This window comes from Polypterus senegalus, chromosome 9, assembly GCF_016835505.1.
Source record: "Polypterus senegalus isolate Bchr_013 chromosome 9, ASM1683550v1, whole genome shotgun sequence".
NCBI classification, from domain to species: Eukaryota; Metazoa; Chordata; class Cladistia; order Polypteriformes; family Polypteridae; genus Polypterus; species Polypterus senegalus.
In genome coordinates, this window is record NC_053162.1 from 123,723,957 (window position 1) to 123,748,783 (window position 24,827).

A 24,827-nucleotide genomic window follows, 5' to 3' on the forward strand; every position below is an offset into this window, starting at 1 on the left:
AGCTCAAAAGGGTGCTTCTACTAAATACTGAGCAAAGGGTCTGAATACTTAGGACCATGTGATATTTCAGTTTTTCTTTTTTAATAAATCTGCAACAATTTCAAAAATTCTTTTTTTTTGTCTGTCAATATGGGGTGCTGTGTGTACATTAATGAGGAAAAAAAAATAATTTAAATGATTTTAGCAAATGGCTGCAATATAACAAAGAGTGAAAAATTGAAGAAGGTCTGAATAATTTCCATACCCACTGTATATATATATATATATATATATATATATATATATATATATATATATATATATATATATATATATATATATATATATAGTACATACATACTTGAGAGCAAACCAAACATGACTATGAAAACATCAATACATAAAAAAACACCTAACCAACAGGCCCCTCCTGCCACCACACAGCCCCAAGTAGCAAAAATGAATCATGGAAAAGAAAAGGCACAGCTGCACCAAAACTAAAAGAAAAAAAAATTATATTTGAACATGAACTCAATACTTTCATCCAAGCGAATCCGAATAACTAGTACATAAAACTGTCACTTAGAAATATTTGACCGGTTCACTCCATTAATTTTAGCAGTGAATAGTTCAAGAAACATAAGGTTGTAGAAAGTGGATTTCCAGAAACAAAAGACTAGAGAGCCAGGAGAGTTCCAGTTAGAAGCTAGGGATAACTTTGCAGCAGTTGTGCCCAAAGAGAACAATCTCTAGTGGATGGAGGAAAGGGAAAGAGCAGAAAAAGTCAAAAGAAAGGGAACTTGATTTGTAAAGGGAGTACTAAAGTGGAGGAGAGAAGAAACAAAAAGCTGAAACTTTAGGAAATGGCCAGTACATATAGAAAAAAAGTACCTGGGTGTTAAGGAGAACAATTGAACAAAAGGGATTACTAGAAAAGTCCATAGCTAAATGTTACAGGGGGTGAAACACAGACAATGCACAAATTTGAATTGGGTATCTTGATGACTTTAAAAGTGATGGTCTTAAAAGTCAGGAATCATTTGAGAGGAACAGACAGTGATAGACCAGTTCTCAGACTGTTTGAATGGGAAAGGTCTCGGAGGTGGTCTGACATAAAAGGGAGTTAATAACTAAGACAAGTTTTGTCTTAGAGGATAGAAAATGAGGAAAAGGTTGAAAGTAAATAATTAAAATATATAATAAATATACTTTTTTATTTGCTCCTTTTAGTAAACTACTCAAAATGGAATAAGAAACAATAAATGTAAACTGTAAGACAGAGCATCTTTAATTATTGAATATGTTACTAAATATACTGATTTATGCTCATTTCTCAAAATCTAAATAGTTAAATAACACTGAATATTTTACTACAGCGATAAATGATATTTTCCTGGAGCATACAGATTCAGTACCCTACGTTATTTAATGCAGCATCAGTTTGTGCACAAGACTATTTGGTAACATGTCATGTTTGATATATGAATGTGCAAATGAAGAGGGACTGAAAATAAAAATATGGTGGATCCCAGACAGTTTTCTTGTCCCTTTTTGTAAGCAATTTACTGTTGACACCAAATTCCTTGTGCAATTATATGTTGTTTCACTGTATGGCCCTAGCTAGTCTACCTTGCTATTCACAGGTAACTTTGAAGACACTGCCTTTATGACTAGTGCCTAAGCAAACTAATAGCATTTAGGCCAAAATGTGTGTTTAAGGGGCTGTCTTTGTATGTTGACATTGTTCCTTATGCAATGTTATTTTTGTACATCTGTAAATTAATTACATGCCAACTTCTTTTATTGTTTCAGGAGCCTCATTTGGCAGACTGGTTGGTGAGATAATGGCCACATTGTTTCCCAGTGGAATTCTTTTCGATGGAATAGTCTATCGAATATTACCTGGAGGCTATGCAGTGATTGGTTAGTAATGTGTTCACATTTGTGGATCTATTTCATCTTTAATGGCTTTCTTCCATTCCACGTTGCTCTTAGTACCTCATCAGAATAAACTATATATGCATTTTCTTATTTTGCACTTGCATAGTCATGCCATGATTCTTTCTACTACAGGAGCTGCAGCGATGACTGGTGCTGTCACTCACACTGTATCCACGGCGGTTATCTGCTTTGAGCTGACTGGTCAGATTTCACATATTCTGCCCATGATGGTTGCTGTAATTTTGGCCAACATGGTGGCACAAGGCCTTCAGCCATCACTCTATGACTCTATCATTCAGGTTAAGAAACTACCTTACCTACCTGAATTAGGGCTTGGACATGTCAGGTAAACAATGTGTTTAAGTTGCCTTTTCTGCTCATTTTGTTCAACTAGCTTTCTCTTTTTTACTGCATTTGGTAAACTAATACCACTTACTCTCTATCTTTTTCAATTAGTAAATACAATATTTTTGTTGAGGATATCATGGTGAAGGATATCAAGTATTTAACGTTAATGTCTTGCTACCGGGACGTGAAGAATTTACTAGAGAATTGTGCTTTGAAGAACATCCCTGTAGTTGATTCTGGAGGTAAAATGAAATATAACATTAAAATATGTTTAAAAAAATAATTGTACAATATGAAGCTGGCACGGGTAGGAAATGCTAAACAATTTTTTGTGAAGATATAACAAAGAGAGAAATCAAACACAGAAAATGAACTACAAATATTAACATTTATTATGTTCAAAAAACAAAAACAGACTGCATTCTTTAAAAGTAATGTTTTCCCTTCCCTTCTTCCTCTTTTCATTTCTTACTTGGAGAATCAATGATCTTGCTGGGCTCTATAGAACGGTCCGAACTTCAGTCATTGCTCAATTCACACCTGTCACCTGCCCGACGTCTCAGAGCTTACAGAGAGGGCTGCAGCAAAATGGAAGCATCGCCTTATAATGGTCAGACAGCAGGCCAAAGGTCACAGAACACGGATATTGCAACAGATACATCCTTCACCTATGTTGATGAAGAACTTGGAGATGAAGCAGCAGAAAAGGTGAGTAATACATTTATTCATGTTGCTATCTGGGTATTTTCAATTTCTTAACTCTTAACTTCTCTTTACCTTAGACCACTCCAGTGGTAGAAGAGCCAAATGGTCCACTTCCATCAACAAGGCAAGACCCACCTTACCAGGAGTCTTCTGGTATTTGTTTTAATTTTACAATAACTAAGGAAAGAAACTTTAATTAGTAAAATTAATCTGGGTAAATTTTCAAAGTACTCTTTTACTAATTATAGCATATTCATACAGATTCATATTTATAATTTCCTAATAGAATAATCATGTCTTTCTCTTTCTCAGTATATATCTGTGTGTGTGTGATATTGTCATTTAACATCTTTAGTAATAAAATGAATTGCATTTTGTCATTCCAGTAGATGGTGCATCACATACACAAACACTGCTTTTACGAATCCCAAACCAAATGGCATTAAACACAGACAGATGAATTGCATTTGCCATTCCAACAAATGGTGCATCACAGACATTTGTAGCAATGCATTTTATTGCCACAAATGTTTATTACTACATGCATTACAAAATACATTCCAATAGATGGTGCATCACAAACATTTTCAGTAATAAAATGCATTGCATTTGTCATTCCAATAGATGGCACATTACAGATGTTAACAGTGTTTCTATCAATCCAATACCAAATGGCATATAAGAAAGACATATACATTGCATGGTGCACTGCAAACATTAATGATGAGGTCTTAGATTTCAATCCATCTTAGATGGGCACCACAGCTAGTACACTGTATATACTTTAAACTAAGAATAAAAAAGAAAATAATGGAATAATGCACATTTTCTTTAGACCTAAATTTCTTGTCATAGTTAAAGTTAGAGTTTAAGTTTAGGAAGTGCTTTGGATATATAACCTCACAACACAGATATATTTGTAAGATATTGAAGTGGGTATTTGCCCTGTACCCTTTGCTGCAGGGATGTGTTTCCTATATTAGAAATGTAGATTAAAAAAAGGTGATGAATGAACGACAGATTGAAGAAATCTTAGTCAAGAACAGAACAATTCAAAATCATCAGGAGTAAATCTAGGACCTAGGTGGGTATCTTCTGGATACTATTCCCTTTTATTAGAACATACCATAACCTAACATTCTCAAACCTACTTAATTCAATTAAGGTCATGGTGTAGTGGTGGTGCTGTGCAGAATGTGGAAGATGACTGAGGGAGAGCTTGGCTGATGTCACCACGAAGCACTCCCCTAGCAGTGCTTACAGGCAGTTCCCTGCATATCCAAGCATAAGAGTTCTTTAACTGCTTTCACTGTAAAAGAACTGCTTCTGATGGCCCTTGTAAGCTAAATGTCATGGGGTCATAACTGACCACTGGCAGCTGCCACAGTGCAAATGTGTGATTTTGGAGGAATCATGGTGTGATCCCATGACAAAACATGCGGCGGGTTGGGAGCAATTGCTCTGTGGACAGGTGCAGTGTAGTGTCAGTGCTGTGGAAAATGTGGGGGCTGAGTGAGAGACAGCTCATCTGATGTGACTAGGAAGCACATTTCATACAGGCAGTCCCTGTGTGTCTGAGGATAAGAGTTCACTTAATGCTGTCGCTGTTAAAGAACTGCTTCTGAGCGCCCAAGGTAATCTAGATATTATAAATGAGTTGATGGCTAAACAGTTGCCTGTGAGGATATGTAACTTGGCACGGATCGTCGTGTTATTCCACAACAAAACAGAATCAGAACCCATCCTGGCAGTACTTAGTATAAAGCAAGATCCAGCACAGGAGAGGGAACTATCCTACATTTAGTAGAAGATTAATAATTACTGTACATCAGTACATAGTAATTGTTCTAGTTTTTCCTTTTTCTTTATGATAGTCAGGGACAAAAATAAATTACAATTTTGTACGAAAGTGTTGGATCATTTAAATAAGATTATAGCTTTAAGTCAATTTTTTTTAAAGATTTTCAGGTTAAAGGGAAGAATGGAATGCAGTCTGCAGTTATGTAGCTTTGATTCCTTAAACAAGATCTAACAATAGCTACTAAGAACATCTTTGATCTTGGACATGCCATGAATGCTTTGAAAACAGGCAAGATGATAGACTAAGCACAAATTGTTATAGCTAACTCCAGAGGGATTTGTATATTTGCATCCCCCTCTTGTGTACTCCCTTTTGTTCTTCACTCAGTGTGTATGCTGCAAGTCTCACACCAAGAAAATAAATGTCTTTAGTTAAGGAGGTGTTTTCCCATGGCTCTCTTTTGATGTGTTTTCTGGCTGTTGCAAAGGTGTCCCTATCACACCTGCTTCTGGACTAAGGCCAACAATGGTTTCCTTGGAATCCTGAGGTTTGAATAGGCTTTAAACAGCCAATATCAAACTTCACTGGGCTCATGATTACCCGCTCTAGGGGCTCGATTACATCAGGCAAATACAAATACTCGGCAGGAGCCTTCCAGCTTAACTAAATGATTTGTTGTGTTTTCTAAGTTAACAAGCTTTGATGCATGAGTTTTTTAAATGCTTGCAATAGGTTGTCTTTCCCCTTTAGCTTTTAAAAAGGAAAAAGTGCCTGCTACATAAATCTATAAAAAGAGTTTTATAACTATAAAAGTACCTTTGTCAAGTCGTGAGTAGTTATGCGTACAACCAGAGATTTCCAAAGAGCTGAAGGGATTTATCAACACTGCTACAAAATAAAGACACCTTCCAATGAAGAAGCTTAATAGGACAATGGGAAAAAATTTCAATAAATTTACATTAAACAATGTAATAACAGAAAAACATGATGTCATGAAAAGAAAGAATTAAGAACTCTTTTCAGTTTTTCCTATTTACATGGTGAATTTCCCACTGCCAGCAGCCATACACCTTGCACTTCAGAACAGGTAATTCACCTGAAGCTGCTTGGATGGGAGATCAACCATGAAAACCTTGGGTTGCTACTAAAAGAGGAGTTGGCAAGGCCAGCAGGGGAAACTTATCCTGTTCTCTGAATGTGGATCCCAATGCTTCAGCGCAGCAATGGGAACACTTGTGGTGTTATGTGTCCACAGCTCGCTTAGCAAAGGCCTTTTTTTTAAATAAATAATCACCGCTCTCGCGGCAGCTTAGTGAGGGGGCTTAGTGGCCATAGCAAGCCACGGGGCGATTTGCGGTGTGGGTGTTTCTCACCTAGTGCACAGGTGAGGGACTGCCCACATCCCTGATTGTTCCCGTGGCTAATGTGCTGCAGCTGCTATGGCCCCTCGCAATATAAAAAAGCGCGAGTCGGTTGGGAGAGGAGAAATGAAAAAGTAAACAAAGGACGGAGGTTACAGGGAACGAGAGAGCGAGCAAGTCGGTGCAAGAGAGAGACAGAGACACACGGAGCGTGTGTGCGAGCGAACGAGCGCTCGTGGGCAGCTGCAAGGAAGCTGGGTGTTAGGCCGACACCCAGGAGTTGGCATTGAAGTCACTCCTGCTGAGCGAGCAAGTAGCGGGAGTGACCAGGGAAAGGCAACTGGCCGCGGAAGGCCGGAAAGGCAGCTGGAGTCACAAGGCTTGGAGCGGCAGTCCTTGGTGTGGGCGTCCTGGAGACCAAGGAGTCCAAGTCTCAGTTCTGGGATGAGTGCCAGACCAAAGCCAGGAGGTCTCCAGACCTGTGTTGGTGATAGGGAAAAGAGCAGCTGCAGGGAGCGTCTCGCCTGTTGCATGGGCCCGTATGGGAGAAGCAGGTGAGACGCTAGCATAGAAGAAGTACCGGGCTTGTTGTTGGCATGATTTTTAAAGACTGCTTCCCATAGGAACATTTTAACCTCTGGTTTTAAGGATTGTTTTTTTGTATGTTATTAACCTCCACATTTTTTGTATTGGATTGTTTATTTGAACAGTTTTCAAATCACTGCACTTTATTTATTGGACACTTTGTTTTTTGATTGTTTTTTAATAAAAGCACTTTTGTACATCTTTACCATCCCCTTGCTCCATTGTTATTGCCTCAACTGTCTAGCTCATCGGTGACATTACCGACGGTGTTGGGTTCAAGGGCTTCCAAACAGTGATGGGAGCGTGGAGCCAAACCCACATCATCACAACACTGTGCTGTAAAAATGGTTCTGTCATTCAGTTGAGACTGTAAACTGAGATTCTGACTCTCTGTGTGTCTTTTGTAAAGAGTAGGATTTATCCTGATGCCCTGACTAAATTGCTGTCCATGGCCTAGTCACTCTAGCCCCCAATCATCCCCTTTATCTAACGGGCTAACTATCTCTCACCTCTTCACCACCTAATCGCTAATGTGTGGTAAGCATTCTGGCACAAAATAGCTGCCATCGCATTATCCACATGGATACTGCACATTAGCGGTTAGTGAAGTGGCTCCCTACTCGCTATGTAATAAAGCATTTTGAGCAGAGAGAAAAGTGCTATATAAATGTAAATAATAATTATTATTGAACAGTAATATATTGTAGCTCTGCACTTATTCAAAATGTAACAAATATTCAGGTAGAATATAACACATATTTGAAGATATACTACAGGTTTTTGTTCCAACCTTTTTCATAATGAAACTTGGTAATTAATTATATGGCATGTATATTTTTTGTTTCCTAAGAACTTTATCCATATGTTTTGTGGTCATTCCTTTCTCTCTCATTTCTTTCAAAGCATTGTATTAACACAGATGCTTCATGGTACACATACACAAGTTTAAATTGAAGCATGTTAGCTGGAGAGCTGATGGTTCCTTTGTCATTTGCACCTCATTATTAATTGATGACTGGCTAAGAAAACAGGCAACAATTTAAACCTAAATGCAGCAGTTTAAAACTGAAATAGACAATTAAGGGTTCTGAATTGTGACAAGCAAGTTATTAGTAAATAAATGGATTCTAATTAAAAAACCTTTTAATAAGGACCATAATTGAGTACCACTAGAACCCAGGTTAATAACTTTTGTTAATATTATATCATTGCTTACTATGAATTTTTTCTCTAATCAGTTCTAGCCCTTAATTGACTTAAAAAAAAGACTTCTACTCTTAAATCTACATACTGGGTAATGTAGCTGCTACATGAAATAAATATAAAAAAATAAAATGAAAAATGAATCCATAAATAAGTTCATATTCAAAAGTGAAAAAAGGTTCATTAGTTCAGTCCCCAGTGTATCATCAGGTGTTTGCTTAATTTTGCACCTGTTTAACTATTGAAACACCCATTCATCAAAATGAACATTGAATTTAATTTAATCTAATGTAAAGTTATGAGAATAGTAAATAACACATTCAACTGAGACCTCATATGACCTTAAATAGTGTTGTAAATGCTTGTTACTCTGGCATAAGATATAATATGCCAACAAAATTTTACTGAATTTATACTGTAAGAAATATAAGTTTACATGTGATGGTCCTTCAAAATAATCCCCCACTGCAATAAGAACACACTAACAGCATTGCCAAAAGAGGCCCAAGAAAACATATATGGATCTCTAGGCCTCTTTTCCATCTTTTGATGATTGCATTCTTACCCTAATATTACAATTATAACAGAATAGTTAATTCCATGGGGTAACCAGAAAAAGATAAGTGTGTAAAGAGTTTTTTTGTGTAAAGGTTCTCTCTACAGCTTACTCCAATTTGGATGTTTGCTGATACAAAAGGTATAACCTTAGCTGAAAAACTACAACACCCAACAACAAAATAACCTCATCCTGCCCTCAAATAATGGTGCTGAATATATCTTGGAATCGGGCTGCTTTTCTGAAAAGCCAACAAATTACAGAGGGAAGCATCAAGCCCTATGTCTGTGAATTCAAGTTGGGATAAATATGGACCCTCTGGCACAAAGCTTATTTTAATGATTTGACCAAACCTACTGGAAAATGGATTAAATTGTGAAGAAGAAATTTTGTTTTGAAATGAATAAGTCAAATTCAAAGCAAAGAAAAAAATTGAATTACGGCCTGAAGCAAACTGCATCAGGGGCAACAAATCTGGAATAGATGATGCAGTTGTCTATGGCAGAATGAGCTGATTAACAATTATAGAAAATGTTTGATTGCTATGATAGCCGCTAAAGAATGTGTCATTGCTTACTGAATTTAAAGGTTCACTTACTTTTGTACAGAGGACTTATTAAATGTCTACAAGGTTTTTGTTGTCATTAGTGAAATAATGCATATTTTTAGCAACTATGTTTGTTATTTTAGTATCTTCATTAAATACTGGAATTAATATATGGGAAACATTTTTTCATATTGAAGCGTTATATAAGAATTAAGAGTTTATATACAATCAGCTCTGTTTAAATGTTTTTGTAAGAGGAAATACAATATACTCTAGTGTTTGCAGTCTTTTACATTTAAATTGCTCAGAATGTTGGTAATAAAAATAAATGCTGTAATCTCAAGCAAATTAGCATGACATAAGCAAAACTATAGCCAGCTGACATGTAAGAAAAGAAAAGAAAACAATAATTTATAATATTAAAGCTAAACCTATGGTGGCCTATAGCTCCCTGGGATAATCTAAGAGTTAAGCTGCCAATAAGCCTCTACCTAAACATTCTAGACTGACTACTGTTCAGGATGGTGTTCTTGATTGTGATTGAACACAACAAAAGTCCAACATCAGTCATGGCATTGTCTTTATCCATTCTGACCTCAATTTCCAAGATCATCAAATATAGAGCTGCAGCAAGTACTTTTTTGTTTGCAAAATTCTGTTGACACTTTCTTCCTCAAAAAAATAAAAATGGAAAATGTATTTAAATGTTAACAGTTTTATTCAAGCAAAATTATTGTTGAATGTTCTAGCACAGTTTTTCCCAAACTCGGTCCTGGGGACCCACTGTGTCTGCAGGTTTTTGTTCCAAGCAGATTTCTAATCAGTGACAACACCTGATAACACTGATCTCATTTAATTAGCTGGTGTTTTTTTTTCTCTTACTCTACATTCCGAAAAGCACAGCGGCATGATTTTTACATTTCTAAGACATTTAGAAATATTTCTGCTTTTGCTATAGATTTAAATGCTTAACATTTGCAGATTTAATTTTATTTTGCCCTTTCTCTGTGCAGTTTTCCCCCTTATTAATGACAATTAAAAATGAGCAGAGCAGACATCCAGGCAAACAACACTGAACCATGAAAGACTACAAATACTTTAGTGTCAGACCCACTAATTAGTAAATAATGGATTAATTAATCAATTAGAACAACTGGAAAAGTAGAATGAAAATGAAGATGTAAATATTGTTTAAAAAAAACCAAAATACATTATTTCCATATAACTGCTTGGTACATTTTAATATAAATATATATATTTATGAGGTTGTCTAATAAGTAACAAGACTGATTAAATAACTCACCTTTATTTACAGTATATGTATTCCAAATTTAATGCTTGACCCCTTCAATATACTCCCCATTTGCACGAATACATTGCTGCAGTCTTGTTTTCCACTGATCGAAGGCATGGAGCAAATCAGTTTCTGTCAGCTGGTGTAACACATCGGCCGTTTTCTTCTTTACAGCATCAACTGACTCAAAACGTGTCACTTTAAGCTCTGATTTAACTTTTGGGAAAAGATAAAAGTCACAATGCGCTAAATCAGGAGAATATGGAGGATGTTTAAGTGTTTTAATGTACTTGTCGGTCAAAAACTGCTTTACAGAAAGTGCTGTATGAGCAGGCACATTGTCCTGGTGAAGAATGAAACCAATTTCCCACATTTGTGGCTGTTTTTTTCTGACCTTTTCTCTCAGCTTTATCAAAACTTCCTTTGTGCCACTCAAACACACACACACACACAAGACAGGCAGTCATTCCCATAAGCTGTAGTAAACATTTCAAAACATTCTGTTGGTGTTTTGTGCAAGTTTACTAAAAATTTCAAACTGACACGTTGTTCAACTTTTAAACTTAGCATTTTTTTAGCACACTACAGAAAACACAACCAAACTAAATGGCGATTCACAGTCAACTGAACGTCATAGAGTGTTGCTGCTTGTCATGCAGGTTCAGACATGTTCAAGGTCACCACACATGCAGTTATAACCAGTTCTGACTGCTTTGTTTGCTAGGTGGAATCACAGTTTATATATATTTTTTTTATCAAACTTAAGTTTTCTAATTTTTATATTGTTCCCAAAAGACAGAACTTGAGAAATAACAGTTCACTTAATTAGACCAGCAGTCCAATTAAAAACAGAAGCTGGTTAGAACAAAAAGCTGCAGCCACAGTGGGTCCCCAGGACCGAGTTTGGGAAACACTGTTCTAGCATAACTTATAGTATATTGTAGAACAGCCTGAAAAATTAATAGCATTATCTTTCTCTAGGATATTCCACATCACACTACTTTTCAATAATCTTCACTTACAGCACTCCCATGAAGCCAGTCACATACTATGACATACTTGGCAATTTTCAACTCACTCAGATATAATCAGACAGGTTTGATTTTGCCCTTAGTTGTATAGTTGCACTCTATGTATATGGGAGCTGATAACCAATGAATGATTATCCAGAAGTACAATTTATGTAATGCAGCAAAGCGGAATAAGGAACACAGGTATTTTGGACATCAGAAGCAGAAGAGAAGCTTATCTGTCTGATGTTTCATATTTTACAAACAATAACAGAACAGAAGTTATTAGTTGCCACAAAAAGTTGCCAGAATGACTGTGCTGAAAGTGAGTCACTCTGTAGGTAAAGTGGACAATCCCTGCGATTTTCAGTCATGCAAACTGACATGGTCCAGTCATGGGATCAGCAACTGGTGTTCAACAACTCTGACATACTTTACAACTAGAAGTCACATAATACGAGACATCAGCTTGAAGGACAAAGGACTTAGATGCACATTTGTGCATCTCTACAGTCTTTTTTCTCATATATTTAAGGTTTCATTGTTTCAATTTTGATAATATTCATTTTGTGTATGCACTTGTAGAATTCCACAAAATTATTATAAAAAAATTTCTTTGAAATCTTGATTAATATGATCCAACTGACTTTTTAATATATCTCTTCCTGCAAATTTGAATTAACATGTAATAACTTCACACCTATTAGCTTGTTTAGAGTATTATAACAAGTGCTTTTGATTGTTATCTTATCTTTAACATTAATACTACTATTTATTTTTATTTCATACTGTGTTTATGTCTTGATTTTCAAACCTTCAAACTGATTTAGCTTTTTTGACTATTCCATACAGGAAAAGGTCCTTTTCAGGCAGTGAGGAGGTCCATTCATGGATTATTTTTCTCTTCTGGGCACGTACCACCAGCAGAACAATCTCAGGTGAAAGCCGGGGAAGGAGTTTATGAGTTTGTTTGTAAGTTTTGGTGGTGGTCATTGTAGTGCTTGTGTGAAATTCAAAGAGCACTGGCCCATGTGTTGAGAGGCCACATTATAAAGTACTATTAACAAACAAGAAGCTGATGCCCTATTTGAACAGCCTGAATTCATCAGGAAATAAATGTTGTTCCATGTCTACCCAGAGTATTTAATTTTTGTTAAAAATTAGATGCTAAAAGATTATCCCTAAATAGTCTTTCTTGTCACACAACAGCTCAGTTGAATTTTGATCCGATTACAGGGAAGGATACTATATTAAGTGGAGTTCTTTGTTCCTGGAACCATTACAGGAATTTCCTAGCCACTTACAAAAGCTCACTCAAAGATGGATGCAACACTGTTTTAAACGGATGCATCACATCGACAATGAAGTGTAAATATTCCATGGCATTCAAATGAAAGAACCGCTGTGTGAGGAAAAGCCCAGAATTCACAATATGCCAGTATCATTGAAACAACATGATGGAATCATAAATTTATTACCTTTATTTGTCCACATCCTGGTTCAAAAAAGAATGAATCATCAGTAAGCAGGATTTATCCAACCACTAAAATCTTTGGTCTTCCTTGTCCTCCCTCTGAATTTCCCACAAACACCATGTGCTGGTATCTGCCTAGCTATTTTAAACCACATTATCTGTACATGTGATTGTGTCACTGTGAAACGGAGGGAACGTGAACCTAAAAAAGTGGCCACTCAGTGTACTCTACAGGTGTATCATTGTGTTTAAGTGGGAACTGTGTGAACTCTGAAAAGAAAAGGTTTCACTGTTTTTTATCTTTACCCCTAACAGGAGCCAATTTCATCTTTAGAAAACATGACAGAAGAAGAGGTGAGATTAACAGAAGATGCTTAGTTATTATTGCGTTGTTTATTATTATTGCTAAATGATAATTAAAGTGAAGAGAAAAAATACAGTTGTAGAGAATGAAATATGTTTGTACAAAATCTGAAATATTTCAATTTTACTAGTTGCAATTATGCCATGGTAAATGAATCTTTTTTTAATCTTTCAGGTAAAGGCCTGGGAAGAACGTGAACTTAAAAAGCCAATGAACTTTGATAACTGCAGGATTGACCCATCCCCGTTTCAGCTTGTAGAGAGAACTTCACTACACAAGGTGAACATTAGACAAAGAGACAAAGCATGTGAATGTAAACTGCAGAGTTTATTATAATTACACAGTGTATCAATGCTACAGCACCTTACGTTTAAGGTTTTAACCTGAATACTATGATGTCATCTAGAGGTACATGAATATTATATCAAAATAGTAAAACGCAGTTACATTGCATTTCATGAAAAATGACCACATGGATGAACTGTTTTGGCTTCTCCCCACTTCCTAAACATATGCATGTCAAACAAATTGGTAACTCTAAAACTAACTTGTAATGGAGTCTAGATATGCAGTTAATGTCTTGCCTTATCTTTGATGATGGAAGAATGGATGGACAAATAAGCAGAGATCTTGAACAGCAGGGGGATAATAACATCAATTACAGTGCTTTAAGGACAATAAAAGAACAAAAACACATTTTTTTTTAAAAGCAAGGGTTCCTATTATAATCCATGTTCAGGGAATTGTAAGATGGTATGCTGGTCATACCGCACTAAACCCTGAAATAATTTCTTTTGTATCTCAGTGCAGAGAATTCATAATGGCTATGCTGAGATTATTTGATTATACTGCGCATTAATGAGATTTTTTTCAGAACATACCCAACATAATGTATTTCTTTGTAGACAAAATGAAATTTTTTTTGAGTTTTCACTTTTTTCTTACAAAGTGCACTTCCTCTTATATGTCATAATACTACACACAAAAAAACAAAATGACATGAATTAAAAATACAAAACATAATTTTGAAAGGCCGGCAAAAGTGAGAGTCTTTGCATAGCAGAAATAACACAGTAATGCCTACAGTAGCTGTCTGTTTTAGATATATTAATCACACTTTAAATCTGCCTGACAGTCAAAGCAGCTTGCTTGCTTCTCCTTCTCACCTGCTTCTCTTTCATACATTTTATTTTACTTCTATTCTCCTAAATGACAATCTGTCCCTATAACAAAACATCAAATTAAACTCTTACCTGAGATTTCTTCTGGCCTCAAACTCCCATGACTATCAGTCAACCCTGCCTTTTAGCATCACAGGGAACACTACACCTGTTTCCTGATATTTCTTAAATGGCAAGAGGGCACCGTGCATATATCTACCAGTTCCTATATTTAAAGGATAATACTTTCTAGCAGACCTTAGCTCAGAAAATTGATTTAGAGGCTATTTTTTCCTGACTGTTAGACACATTTTCTATTCCTTTAACCTTATAACAGCAGACTCATTCTCTGGGTTGTCAATAGGGAGCAGATAGGGACATTTCTTTGTCAATGATATCAGAAGAACAACACTTTATTACTAGGCACATATAATGCTGGCTTCAGAACATTTAGATTCTCTATCATCAATGAAATATTTTGATTCAGACATTGTCAAAGATAATAATATCACTATAGAATGAAGACTTTAAGAGCTTGGTATTGAGCACTTAATAGTTACTTTTAGCTATGCAACACAATAATACTGCGTGTACAGCCACCTTAACCCAACACAGACAGGCAGAACACAATTTTGTCACACAGCACTTAGTTTATTTACAGTTTGCCTTCCATAGCACACAAGGCAAAGCACAGAACACAACACAGTCCCTCTGCCGCCAGTCCTCCCACCTTCACTGCTCCTCTGTCTTTGTCCTCTTCCTCCTAACTCTAGCCATTGAGTGGTGGTGACTGGCTCCTTTTATGGAACACATAGAAGGACTCCAGTTGCCCAACCAGCTTCTTCCAGCAGCACACACTATTTCTATAGGGAAAGACTTTTGTTGCATTTCCCCAACAGCAACACAGTTCAAACAGCACCAAAACACAGCCTCTTCCTTTTCTTCCTCTTCTGTTTTTAACTCTCTAGCTATTCCTCCGCCTTCACTTCACCTGGCAAGTTTTGTCCACCTCCTCCCTACTCTGGCTTCCCGTGTAGTGGTGGATGGTTCCTTTTATAGGACACCCGGAAGAACTCCAGGTATCCAACATGCTTCTTCCAGCAGCACTTCTGGGTGTGACAGAAGTGCTGCTAAATATGGCTCAAGAAACATCCAGGCTTCCCCCTCATATGCAGGCTTAAAAAGAAGAACATCAAAGTAATAAAAAAGACTTTATGACTAACACCTTGTGAACCCCACCTTATTAATCCTGCCTTTGATTATCCTCTGATGATGAAAGCTGGTAGGTTGTCATAAGCTTAGGAATAAAATCTATTTTAAGATAAGTGTGGATCTCTAGCTACTGTATATATATGTATACTGTATATATATTGTCAAAAAATGAGACAAAAGACCCAAAAACATTTTGGGGCAACTGCCTGTATAATTGATTCTGGCTCCAAAATGATTGCTTTTGTGTACAATTATGTACAGATTGGAGTCCAAAACAGAACATACTGGTGAGGTTGAGATGGTTGGTTTTTAAAGTGCGTCAGAGGAAATGAGGTAATTATGACCAGAACCGGAAGTTAAATCATCAGGCAATATACTGGCAATATACAGTATATGGGATGGGCACAAGTAGGTTTACAGTTGTGAGTATGAGAAACACAGAATTTATTCTCCTATTATTATTTATTTATTAATTATTGCATAATTTGTCTTCTTCTTCTTATTATTCAAGTGCTTGAGTGTAGCAAGTAGACAATAAGAATGTGTAAATAATGAAGGCCAGCAGTCTGAGCAATTACGAGATTGTACCTAAGTGCACTGTGCCATTGTGCCATTAATAAAGTTAATAAAGCTACTGAGTTAATAAAGTTATTGTTAATAATCATAACCTGTATGTTTTTTCAATATGAACAACTGTAAACCTTCTTTTACCTACCCTGTATATATCTAATTTTTTTAAATAGATTCCATTACACACCTCAGCAATTAGTATCATTAAACCTCTTTGTTATCTTTATAATAATCCATATTGTTCAATTTTTCACTAGTAAAACATTTTAAAAAATAAAATGTTTAACAGCATCAGTAATGTGAAGCCTCTTATGCTTTCTTGTTACTACAAACTTGTGCTGTCTGACGACATAAAAATTATAACGTATTATTTCTTGTTCAGCTCCTAAAAAGATATTCCATTATACACCATACATCACATTAGCCTTACACTTAATGCCACAGGTTCTCAGTATCTTCATTTTGCACTCTTCTCTACGTCTTTTTGACCCATGACAGATGTTCTCCATGATTGTTTTTCAGGGCTGCTTAAATATACTGATATAAAATTAAAGGAATACTTTTTAATCAGAGTATATCATCAAGTCAATGAAACTTCTGCGATATTGATCTGAACAGTTAGGCAGCAGAGGGGGTTGTTAATCAGTTTCAGCTGCTTTAGTGTTAAATGAAATTAACAACAGGTACACTAGAGGGTCAACAATGAGACGACCCCCAAAGAGGAATGGTTTAACAGGTGGAGGCCACTGACATTTTACTCTCCTCATCTTTTCTGACTGTTTGTTCACTAGTTTTGCATTTGGCTATGGTCAGTGTCACTACTGGTAGCATGAGGCGATACCTGGACCCTATAGAGGTTGCACAGGTAGTCCAACTTCTCCAGGATGGCACATCATTACATGCCATTGCCAAAAGGTTTTCTGTGTCTCCCAGCACAGTCTCATGGGCATGGAGGAGATTCCAAGAGACAGGCAGTTATTCTAGGAGAGCTGGGCAAGGCCATAGAAGGTCTTTAACCCATCAGCCGGACTGGTATCTGCTCCTTTGGGCAAGGAGGAATAGGATGAGCACTGCCAGAGCCCTAAAACATGACCTCCAGCAGGCCACTGGTGTGAATGTTTCTGACAAAACAATCAGAAACAGACTTCATGAGGGTGACCTGAGGGCTCAATGTCCTCTAGTGAGCCCTGTGCTCACTTCCCGGCACCATGGAGCTCGATTGGCATTTGCCATAGAATACCAGAATTGGCAGGTCCACCACTGGTGCCCTGTGCTTTTCACAGATGAGAGCAGGTCTGTCCTGAGCACATGGACAGATGTGAAAGGGTACGGAGAAGCCGTGGAGAATGTTATGCTGCCTGTAACATTGTTCAGCATGACCGGTATGGTGGTGGGTCAGTGATGGTCAGCCTGGGGAGGCAGATCCATGGAGGAACGCACAGACCTCTACAGGCTAGACAACGGCACCTTGACTGCCATTAGGTATCTGGATGAAATGGTGAAGGTGGGAGGAGTAGTAATTGGGTATTAAAAAGTTGGTATGACGCTGGTAAAATTGATGCAATTTGTTTTTGAAATTCTTAATAAATAGAGTTAGAAAAAGTGCAGAAACTTTTTCATTTGAAGATGCGTTTTCTGTACTGCAATCATTATAATACATCTGTTATTTTCTAGTGAGCATTGGAGTGTTAATTATTCCCCACAGTGTCTTTAGATATTTTGTGCTGGTGGCACTGTATTAAAATATGCATTAAAATCTAGCAGTTAACCTCTCCATTGTATTCAGTCCACTGCAAGTCACTCTCACACAATACTGTCCCACTGGGCAATTTTTGGATTTCCCATTTAGCCTAACACACTTGTCATTAGGAACATCAGAGTACACTGAGGAAAACCCATTTCCTGTACACTGTATACAGATAAAAACCTATGCAGTCAGCACTGATAAACAGTGCACTGTGGTGGGCAATCTTTATTAGCATTCTTTCTTTATCAGTGTTATAATAGGTATTGAACCATTTTCAAAATTTTCAAAAAGAGTTACCCACCTAATAACAGAACATAATCAGATAGTTTGCAAGAAGTGGCATTCTGAAGTCTAAGAAGGACCCTTCTGATGTCATGTTTATAACAATGGTAGACCCTTTCTGTTTTTTGGTTATGGATGAGACATTGCTTTTTTCCCCTTTGGTGTTCATTAAAAATTAAATAACATAAACAAAAAATAAATACTTGAAGCAATATGTGTTATAAAAGAAATCTTCAAGTAATTTGCAAGGTCATACAACCTGACCAATGGAAATCTTCGTCTTTTGGCTGCTCCCAGTAGGGGTTGCCACAGTGTATCATTTTTTTCCATATCTTCCTGTCCTCTGCATCTTGCTCTGTTACACCCATCTCCAGCATGTCCTCTCCCACCATATCCATAAACCTCCTCTTTTGCTTTCCTCTTTTCCTCTTACCTGGCCGCTCCATCCTTAGCATCCTTCTCCCAATATACCTAGCATCCCTCCTCTACACATGTCCGAAAAAACACAATCTTGCCTCAATGATTTTGTCTACCAACCACCCAACCTGAGCCGACCCTCTGATGTACTCATTTCTAATCCTGTCCATCCTTATCACACCCAATGCAAAACGTACCATCTTTAACTCTGCCACCTCCAGCTCTGTCTGCTGCTTTCTGGTCAGGACCACCATCTCCAACCCATATAACATAACTGGTCTCACTACCATCCTGTAGACCTTCCCTTTCACTCGGTCACAAATTACTCCTGACACTCTTCTCCACCCATTTCACCCTGCTGCACTCTCTTTTTCACTTTTCTTCCACAATCCCCATTACTCTGTACTGTTGATCTCAAGTCTTTAAATTCATCCACCTTCACCAACTCTACTCCCTATACAATACTACAACTCCTCTGGAGGCACTCTGTCATATGTTTTCTCCAGATCCACAAAGACACACTACAACTCCTTCTGGCCTTCTCTACACTTCTCCATCAACACCCTCAGAGCCAACATTGCATCTGTGGTGCTCTTTCTTGGCATGAAACCATACTGCTGCTCACTAATCATCACCTCCCTTCTGAACTTAACTTCCACTAATCTTTCCCATAACTTTATGCTGTGGCTCATCAATTTAACCCCTCTGTAGTTACTACAGCGCTGCAAATCCCCATTATTCTTTAAAATCGGTACCAGTCCACTTTTTCTCCACTCCTCGGGCATACTTTCATCTCAAGATTCCATTAAACAATCTGGTTAAAAGCTCCACTGCCATTTCTCCTAAACACCTCCATGCTTCCACAGGTATGTCATCTGGACCAACGGCCTTTCCATTCTTCATCCTCTTCATAGCTGTCCTTACTTCCTCCTTGCTAATCTGCTGCACTTCCTGATTCACTATCTTCACATCATCTAACATTTTCTCTCTCTCATTCTCTTCATTCATCAGCCTCTTAAAGTACTCTTTCCATCTGCTCAACACACTCTCCTCGCTTGTGAGTATGTCTCCATCTTTATCCTTTATGACCCTGCTCCACATCTTTCCCAGCTTGGTCCCTCTGTCTAGCCAATCGGTGCAGGTCTTTTTCTTCCTCCTTAGTATCCAGCCTCTCATACAACTCATCATATGCCTTTTCTTATCTCCTTGTACTCTTGTCTACTTTCTGCATTTCTCTGACTATCCCACTTCTTCTTCACCATCCTCTTCCTCTGTATACTCTCCTGTACCTCCCCATTCTACCACCAGGTTTCCTTTTCATCCTTCCTCTGTCCAGATGTCATGCCAAGCACCCTTCTTGCTGTCACCCTTGCTACTTTTACTGTAGTTGCCCAGCTGTCTGGTAACTCTTCATTTTCACACAGTACCTGTCTTACCGCTTCCCTAAACTCAACCTTGTAGTCTTCCTTTTTCAGCTTCCACCATTTGATCCTTGGATCTGCCCTCACTCTCCTCCTCTTCTTGATCTCCAATTTCATCCTACAGACCACCATCCTATGCTGTATAACTACACTTTCCCCTGCGATCACTTTGCAGTCTTCAATCTCCTTTAGATTGACTCTTCTGTATAGGATATAATCTACCTGTGTGCATCTTCCTCCACTCTTGTATGTCACCCTTTGTTCCTCCCTCTTCTTAAAATGTACATTCACCACAGCCATGTCCATCCTTTTTGCAAAGTTCACTATCATCTGACCTTCTGCATTCCTTTCTTTGACACTATACCTACCCATCACCTCCTTGTCTCCTCTGTTCCCTTCACCAACATGTCCATTGAAATCCATTTCAATCACCACTTTCTGTCCTCTGGGTACACTGTTCATCACTTCATCCAACTCACTCCAGAAATCTTCTTTCTCATTTATCACACACCCAACTTGCGGGGCGTATGCATGAACAACATTCATCATCACACCTGCAATTTCCAGCTTCATAATCATTACTCTGTATTACACTCTTTTCACCACCAAAACACTCTTGACATACTTGTAGTGGGGCCACATAAGTGTTGTTGTTTATTGTGTTTGCACCCTGTCGCGTCTCGTCACATCACCCCGTTTAAACTAGTATGTGTTTGTTTAAATGTCGTCCCCATAAGAAGAAACGGGGAAGGCTGTTGTGGGGAGGCAGCGACCCCCTGGAAACGTCAGAACCGGAGGTTTTTCCATTACATCTTGCACATTAATATTTAAACAGGATGGAGAGGAAAGGAGAGAGAAGGATATTCACCTAACTGCAATTGATCATCATTTTCTGCCTTCATTCACATCGCTACATTATTTCCAGTTTGCTCCTCATTCGGCCAGATTTACTGCAACTCATTCATTGCCAGAAACCCCGGGGTTGGACATTATTATCCACCATTGCCGAGGAATCATGGTCAGATTGTTCCAGTATTCATTTGAGAGAATCAAACACCAACATTTTGGACAGCTATCAGTAATTTGGACAGTTATTTACCTAACGGACCTATTTTCACATTCATTATCATTTTAGTAATCATTCATTGTCATTATTTGTATTGTGTGTTTGTTATTCGTGTGCAGGGACAAGGGAGGATTTATTATTGTCTATATATATATATTGTATATATAGTGCCTTTCACTTTGGTGGTATGGTGGAGGGATATACATATATTTTTCCGGGGTTTTGTATTATTGTATTTTTCATTTTAATTCTTCTAATATATTACTGCACTTGATTTACATTCAGATATTGTTTGCTTGTGTTTAACTGTCGATTGGATACGGCTTGGTAGATTTAGGTTCACCTCAGTAAATTATCCAGGCCAAATGACCTGATAATGTGGCTGCCGGCCAGGTAAGGCACATACTGTTCCTTCAGAATAACCCCTACCCCATTTCTCCTCCCATCCACATCATGATAGAACAATTTGAATCCACCTCTGATCCACCTGGTTTTACTCCTCTTCCATTTAGTCTCTTACAATAACAATATAATCTTTCTTCTTTCCATCATATCAGCTAACTCTCTCCCCTTACCAGTCATACTGCCAACATTCAAAGTTCCTACCCTCAGTTCCACTCTCTTCACCTTCCTCCTCTCCCCCTGCCTCCAGACACGTCTCCCACCTCTTCTTCTCCTTCTTCAGCCAACAGTAGCCCAATTTCCGTTATCACCCTGTTTGCTAAAAGTACTGGTGGTGGCCGTTGTTAACCCTGATCTGATATGGAAATTTGCATTGTTGTCTGCATATTGATATATCAAAATTTTTCACTGGATGCCCTTCTTAACGTAACCCTCCCCATTTATCCAGGCTTAGGACCAGCACGAAGAAACTGTTTTGTGCATCCCCTGTGGCTGGGAATGAATCATTTTATTAAAGGTTCTTTTAAAGTTGACAATGTTAGAATAAATTAATATTTTAATGAAAACATCTGAATATTTTGCATTTTTTATCAAGTGTTATTAAATTAAAGAGAAAGTAATAAAACAGAGTTTCACAAACAGAATATTGGGCATTTCTGGTTGGTTTATGATTTTCACAGTGGTATTTTGTTCATATAATGTAACAAAAGAACTTTTCAGCATGGAAAATAGCTAAACCAATGTAACCAGACTAATATCCAAGTTAACTAATAATTAAAGTAAGGTTGAATGGTAATTTCATCCATTTATTCTATGCTTTCCTGATGGTATGTTGTATATTTGGCTGTATTCAACCATTACCTGAACCAAATATTTTCAGTATTTTCATCGTGAGGTCACAAAATAAACCAGTGCAGACATAGTGAGAAGATCGAAATATCACACAGGCAGCAACCAGATCAAGTATTGAAGTGACACACAGTAGTGCTAACCACTGCATCATAATGCCACTCTATACTTGGTAGCAAATATTTTCAGTTTAAATACGTTGTTTTCATTGACCTTTTTCTTTTTTATAGAAGCATACATACTTTAATAGCAATTTCATTTTCTTTAGACGGAAGGTATTAATTTGAAAATGACATCTAATATAAACTTTTAAGCAGGTTCATTTGTCTTTCAAATGGTTCTATGTGTCTTAGTGTTTTCCAAAACATATCTTCTGATTTGGTTGCTAGGGAAACCACTTTGTCCTTGTTTGCTGCTGTCTGTGGGGTAGTCGCCCACGAATGCACACTGCAAATATGCTTTTGAATTCGAATGCCATTTGCACCTAGAAAATTAAAGATGGAGCTCTGGGGACCTTCTGTTCATTGGGCCACTTTGGACTGGATGTGTTTACAATATAGTGCTAGTGAGCAGTCCTTCAGTCTATGTCACCTTATTTATGCACATACAGTGATGCTGAGTTAGTATTAGAACTGAGCCTTTGACTTGTTTCTTTTTAGACTCACACATTATTCTCCTTGCTGGGGCTGAGCCATGCCTATGTAACTAGTATTGGCAGACTGGTTGGAGTAGTTGCACTGAAAGAGGTAAGATCTTATGCAAAATGATCACATCAAGTTGACATGTTTGCTTGTATAACAAGATTTAAAATGCTCAACCCAGAAATCTAAATCAATAGAATCTGAAAAGATAGAATAATGATACATTATTAACCCATAATAAAAGCTCTGACTTTAATAAACACAGAGAATTAACAACAAGTAGGTGGCTGTCAGCTAGAGTAAGTTAATCTAACAGATTTGGTGCTGTTTCGAACTTAAATACTGTATTCACTCACATCTGTACTTTCTTTTAGCTTCAGAAGGCTATTGAAGGATCCACTCAAACAGGGGTTAGGCTACGTCCACCACTGGCCAGCTTTCGGGATGGTCTTCGCCAAAGGGCACCAAAAACTGGCCAGAATCTGCCACTTTGGGGTCAATCAACAGAAGATAAACAAGATCAGGAAATAGGAGTCATGAGTCATGAAAGTGAAAATGTAGACTCTGCAGAGAAAACTCATCAACCCCCTGGATTGACAGATGCTGGTCCTGAGCCTGAGGAGGTGGAATTAAAAGGAGCAGAGAGCATGTCAGAGGTTATCCCTAGTTTGAGTGATTCAGATAATGATTATGACGTTCTCTGAATTATTCATAAAGAAGAAAACCCACTCACCATTCAACCCCAAATAAGGAGATAGGACTCTGATGATTTTCTGCCAAGAAAAAGCAAGGAAATTATGTAATGAAATTATAATCTTAGTGTCTGGATTAGGTTGAAGAAGCCTTCAATATCTCTCCAGAATACACCTGAAATGCATAAAATCACATTCTTGAGTTTTTCTGGCAATCTCTCCGTAAATAAAGCTTGTCAGCATCTGAGTGGAGTCTCCATTGCTATGAATAATTGTTTTTGTAAATCAGTAATTTGCTACTAAAGAGAAACACAGGATTGTTTTTCATTTCATAGACTTCTTAAAACGATTTTTTACATAAATAAATAGCTACTGGAAGCACCTAATTCTAAGGTTGATTTCAAAGGCAATTTGCAGAACTCAGAGCTTTTGACACTATTCTGAAATGACTCTTTAATTCATGTTTTAAACAGGGATTTGTGAAGACTCCTTAATGGTTTATGCTCATTTTGAGATGATGTCATTTCTCATTTTGTTAGTGCAGTTTGCAATTTATTCACTTTTTTGGAAAGTGCTATGTTCTGATATCAGCAGATGTACCGTAAATGAACGAGTCTGGACTGGATCCTGGACATAAAACGTTACAGAGCTGAAGCCAAAGGCTATGAAACTGAGCTTTAAATTATTCTTCTTTTAATCTTAAAAAACAGAAAAAAATCATTATGCATTTGTGATTCTCATCAGTCAGGTGCAATCATTGATTTATGCTTGAACAGTTCTTTTCTTTTATATTTCCTTTAGGTGTAGCTATAACCAATGGAAAGCCTTAACACATCTCTTAAGCTGTAGAATGAACAAAAATTTGTGTACAGATTTTGTTATAAAGAATGAATTGCTTGAATCTCTACAAACTGACATATATTTGGTTACAATATTAATTTCCTTTAATCATCCAGTTACCCATTTTATAACATTAAATCTATGCTTTTCTCAAGGACTTTATTTGTCCTTGAGTCATTTTCATTATCCTGTTTCAAATAGATGAAAAATGCACACTTCACTTCTTTCTCTGTTTATTTTTTTGCTGTCCTACATTTTATTACTTTGTTTCAGTCACCGTTGCTTAGACTTGTAGCCTTAGTCTCCCCCTTTTCTTTTTAAATTTACTGCTTACAACTCAGGATTCTCTTTAAATTTTCA

General features: G+C 37.3%; 1 protein-coding gene across 3 annotated transcripts in view; it reads left to right on the forward strand.

Moving 5' to 3' along the window:
- Positions 1-24,625, forward strand: part of clcn1b (chloride channel, voltage-sensitive 1b) — a 240,811-nt gene extending 216,186 nt beyond the window's left edge. For all 3 annotated transcript variants that reach the window (XM_039763728.1, XM_039763727.1, XM_039763730.1), the window contains exons 14-23: positions 1,792-1,902; positions 2,053-2,266; positions 2,377-2,510; positions 2,747-2,976; positions 3,051-3,126; positions 12,183-12,268; positions 13,120-13,158; positions 13,343-13,447; positions 22,954-23,040; positions 23,310-24,625. In XM_039763728.1, coding sequence (XP_039619662.1) covers positions 1,792-1,902; positions 2,053-2,266; positions 2,377-2,510; positions 2,747-2,976; positions 3,051-3,126; positions 12,183-12,268; positions 13,120-13,158; positions 13,343-13,447; positions 22,954-23,040; positions 23,310-23,639 — 1,412 coding nt within the window. In that variant the 3' untranslated portion in view covers positions 23,640-24,625. The remainder of the gene's footprint in view (positions 1-1,791; positions 1,903-2,052; positions 2,267-2,376; positions 2,511-2,746; positions 2,977-3,050; positions 3,127-12,182; positions 12,269-13,119; positions 13,159-13,342; positions 13,448-22,953; positions 23,041-23,309) is intronic.
- The last annotated feature ends 202 nt before the right edge of the window (positions 24,626-24,827 follow it).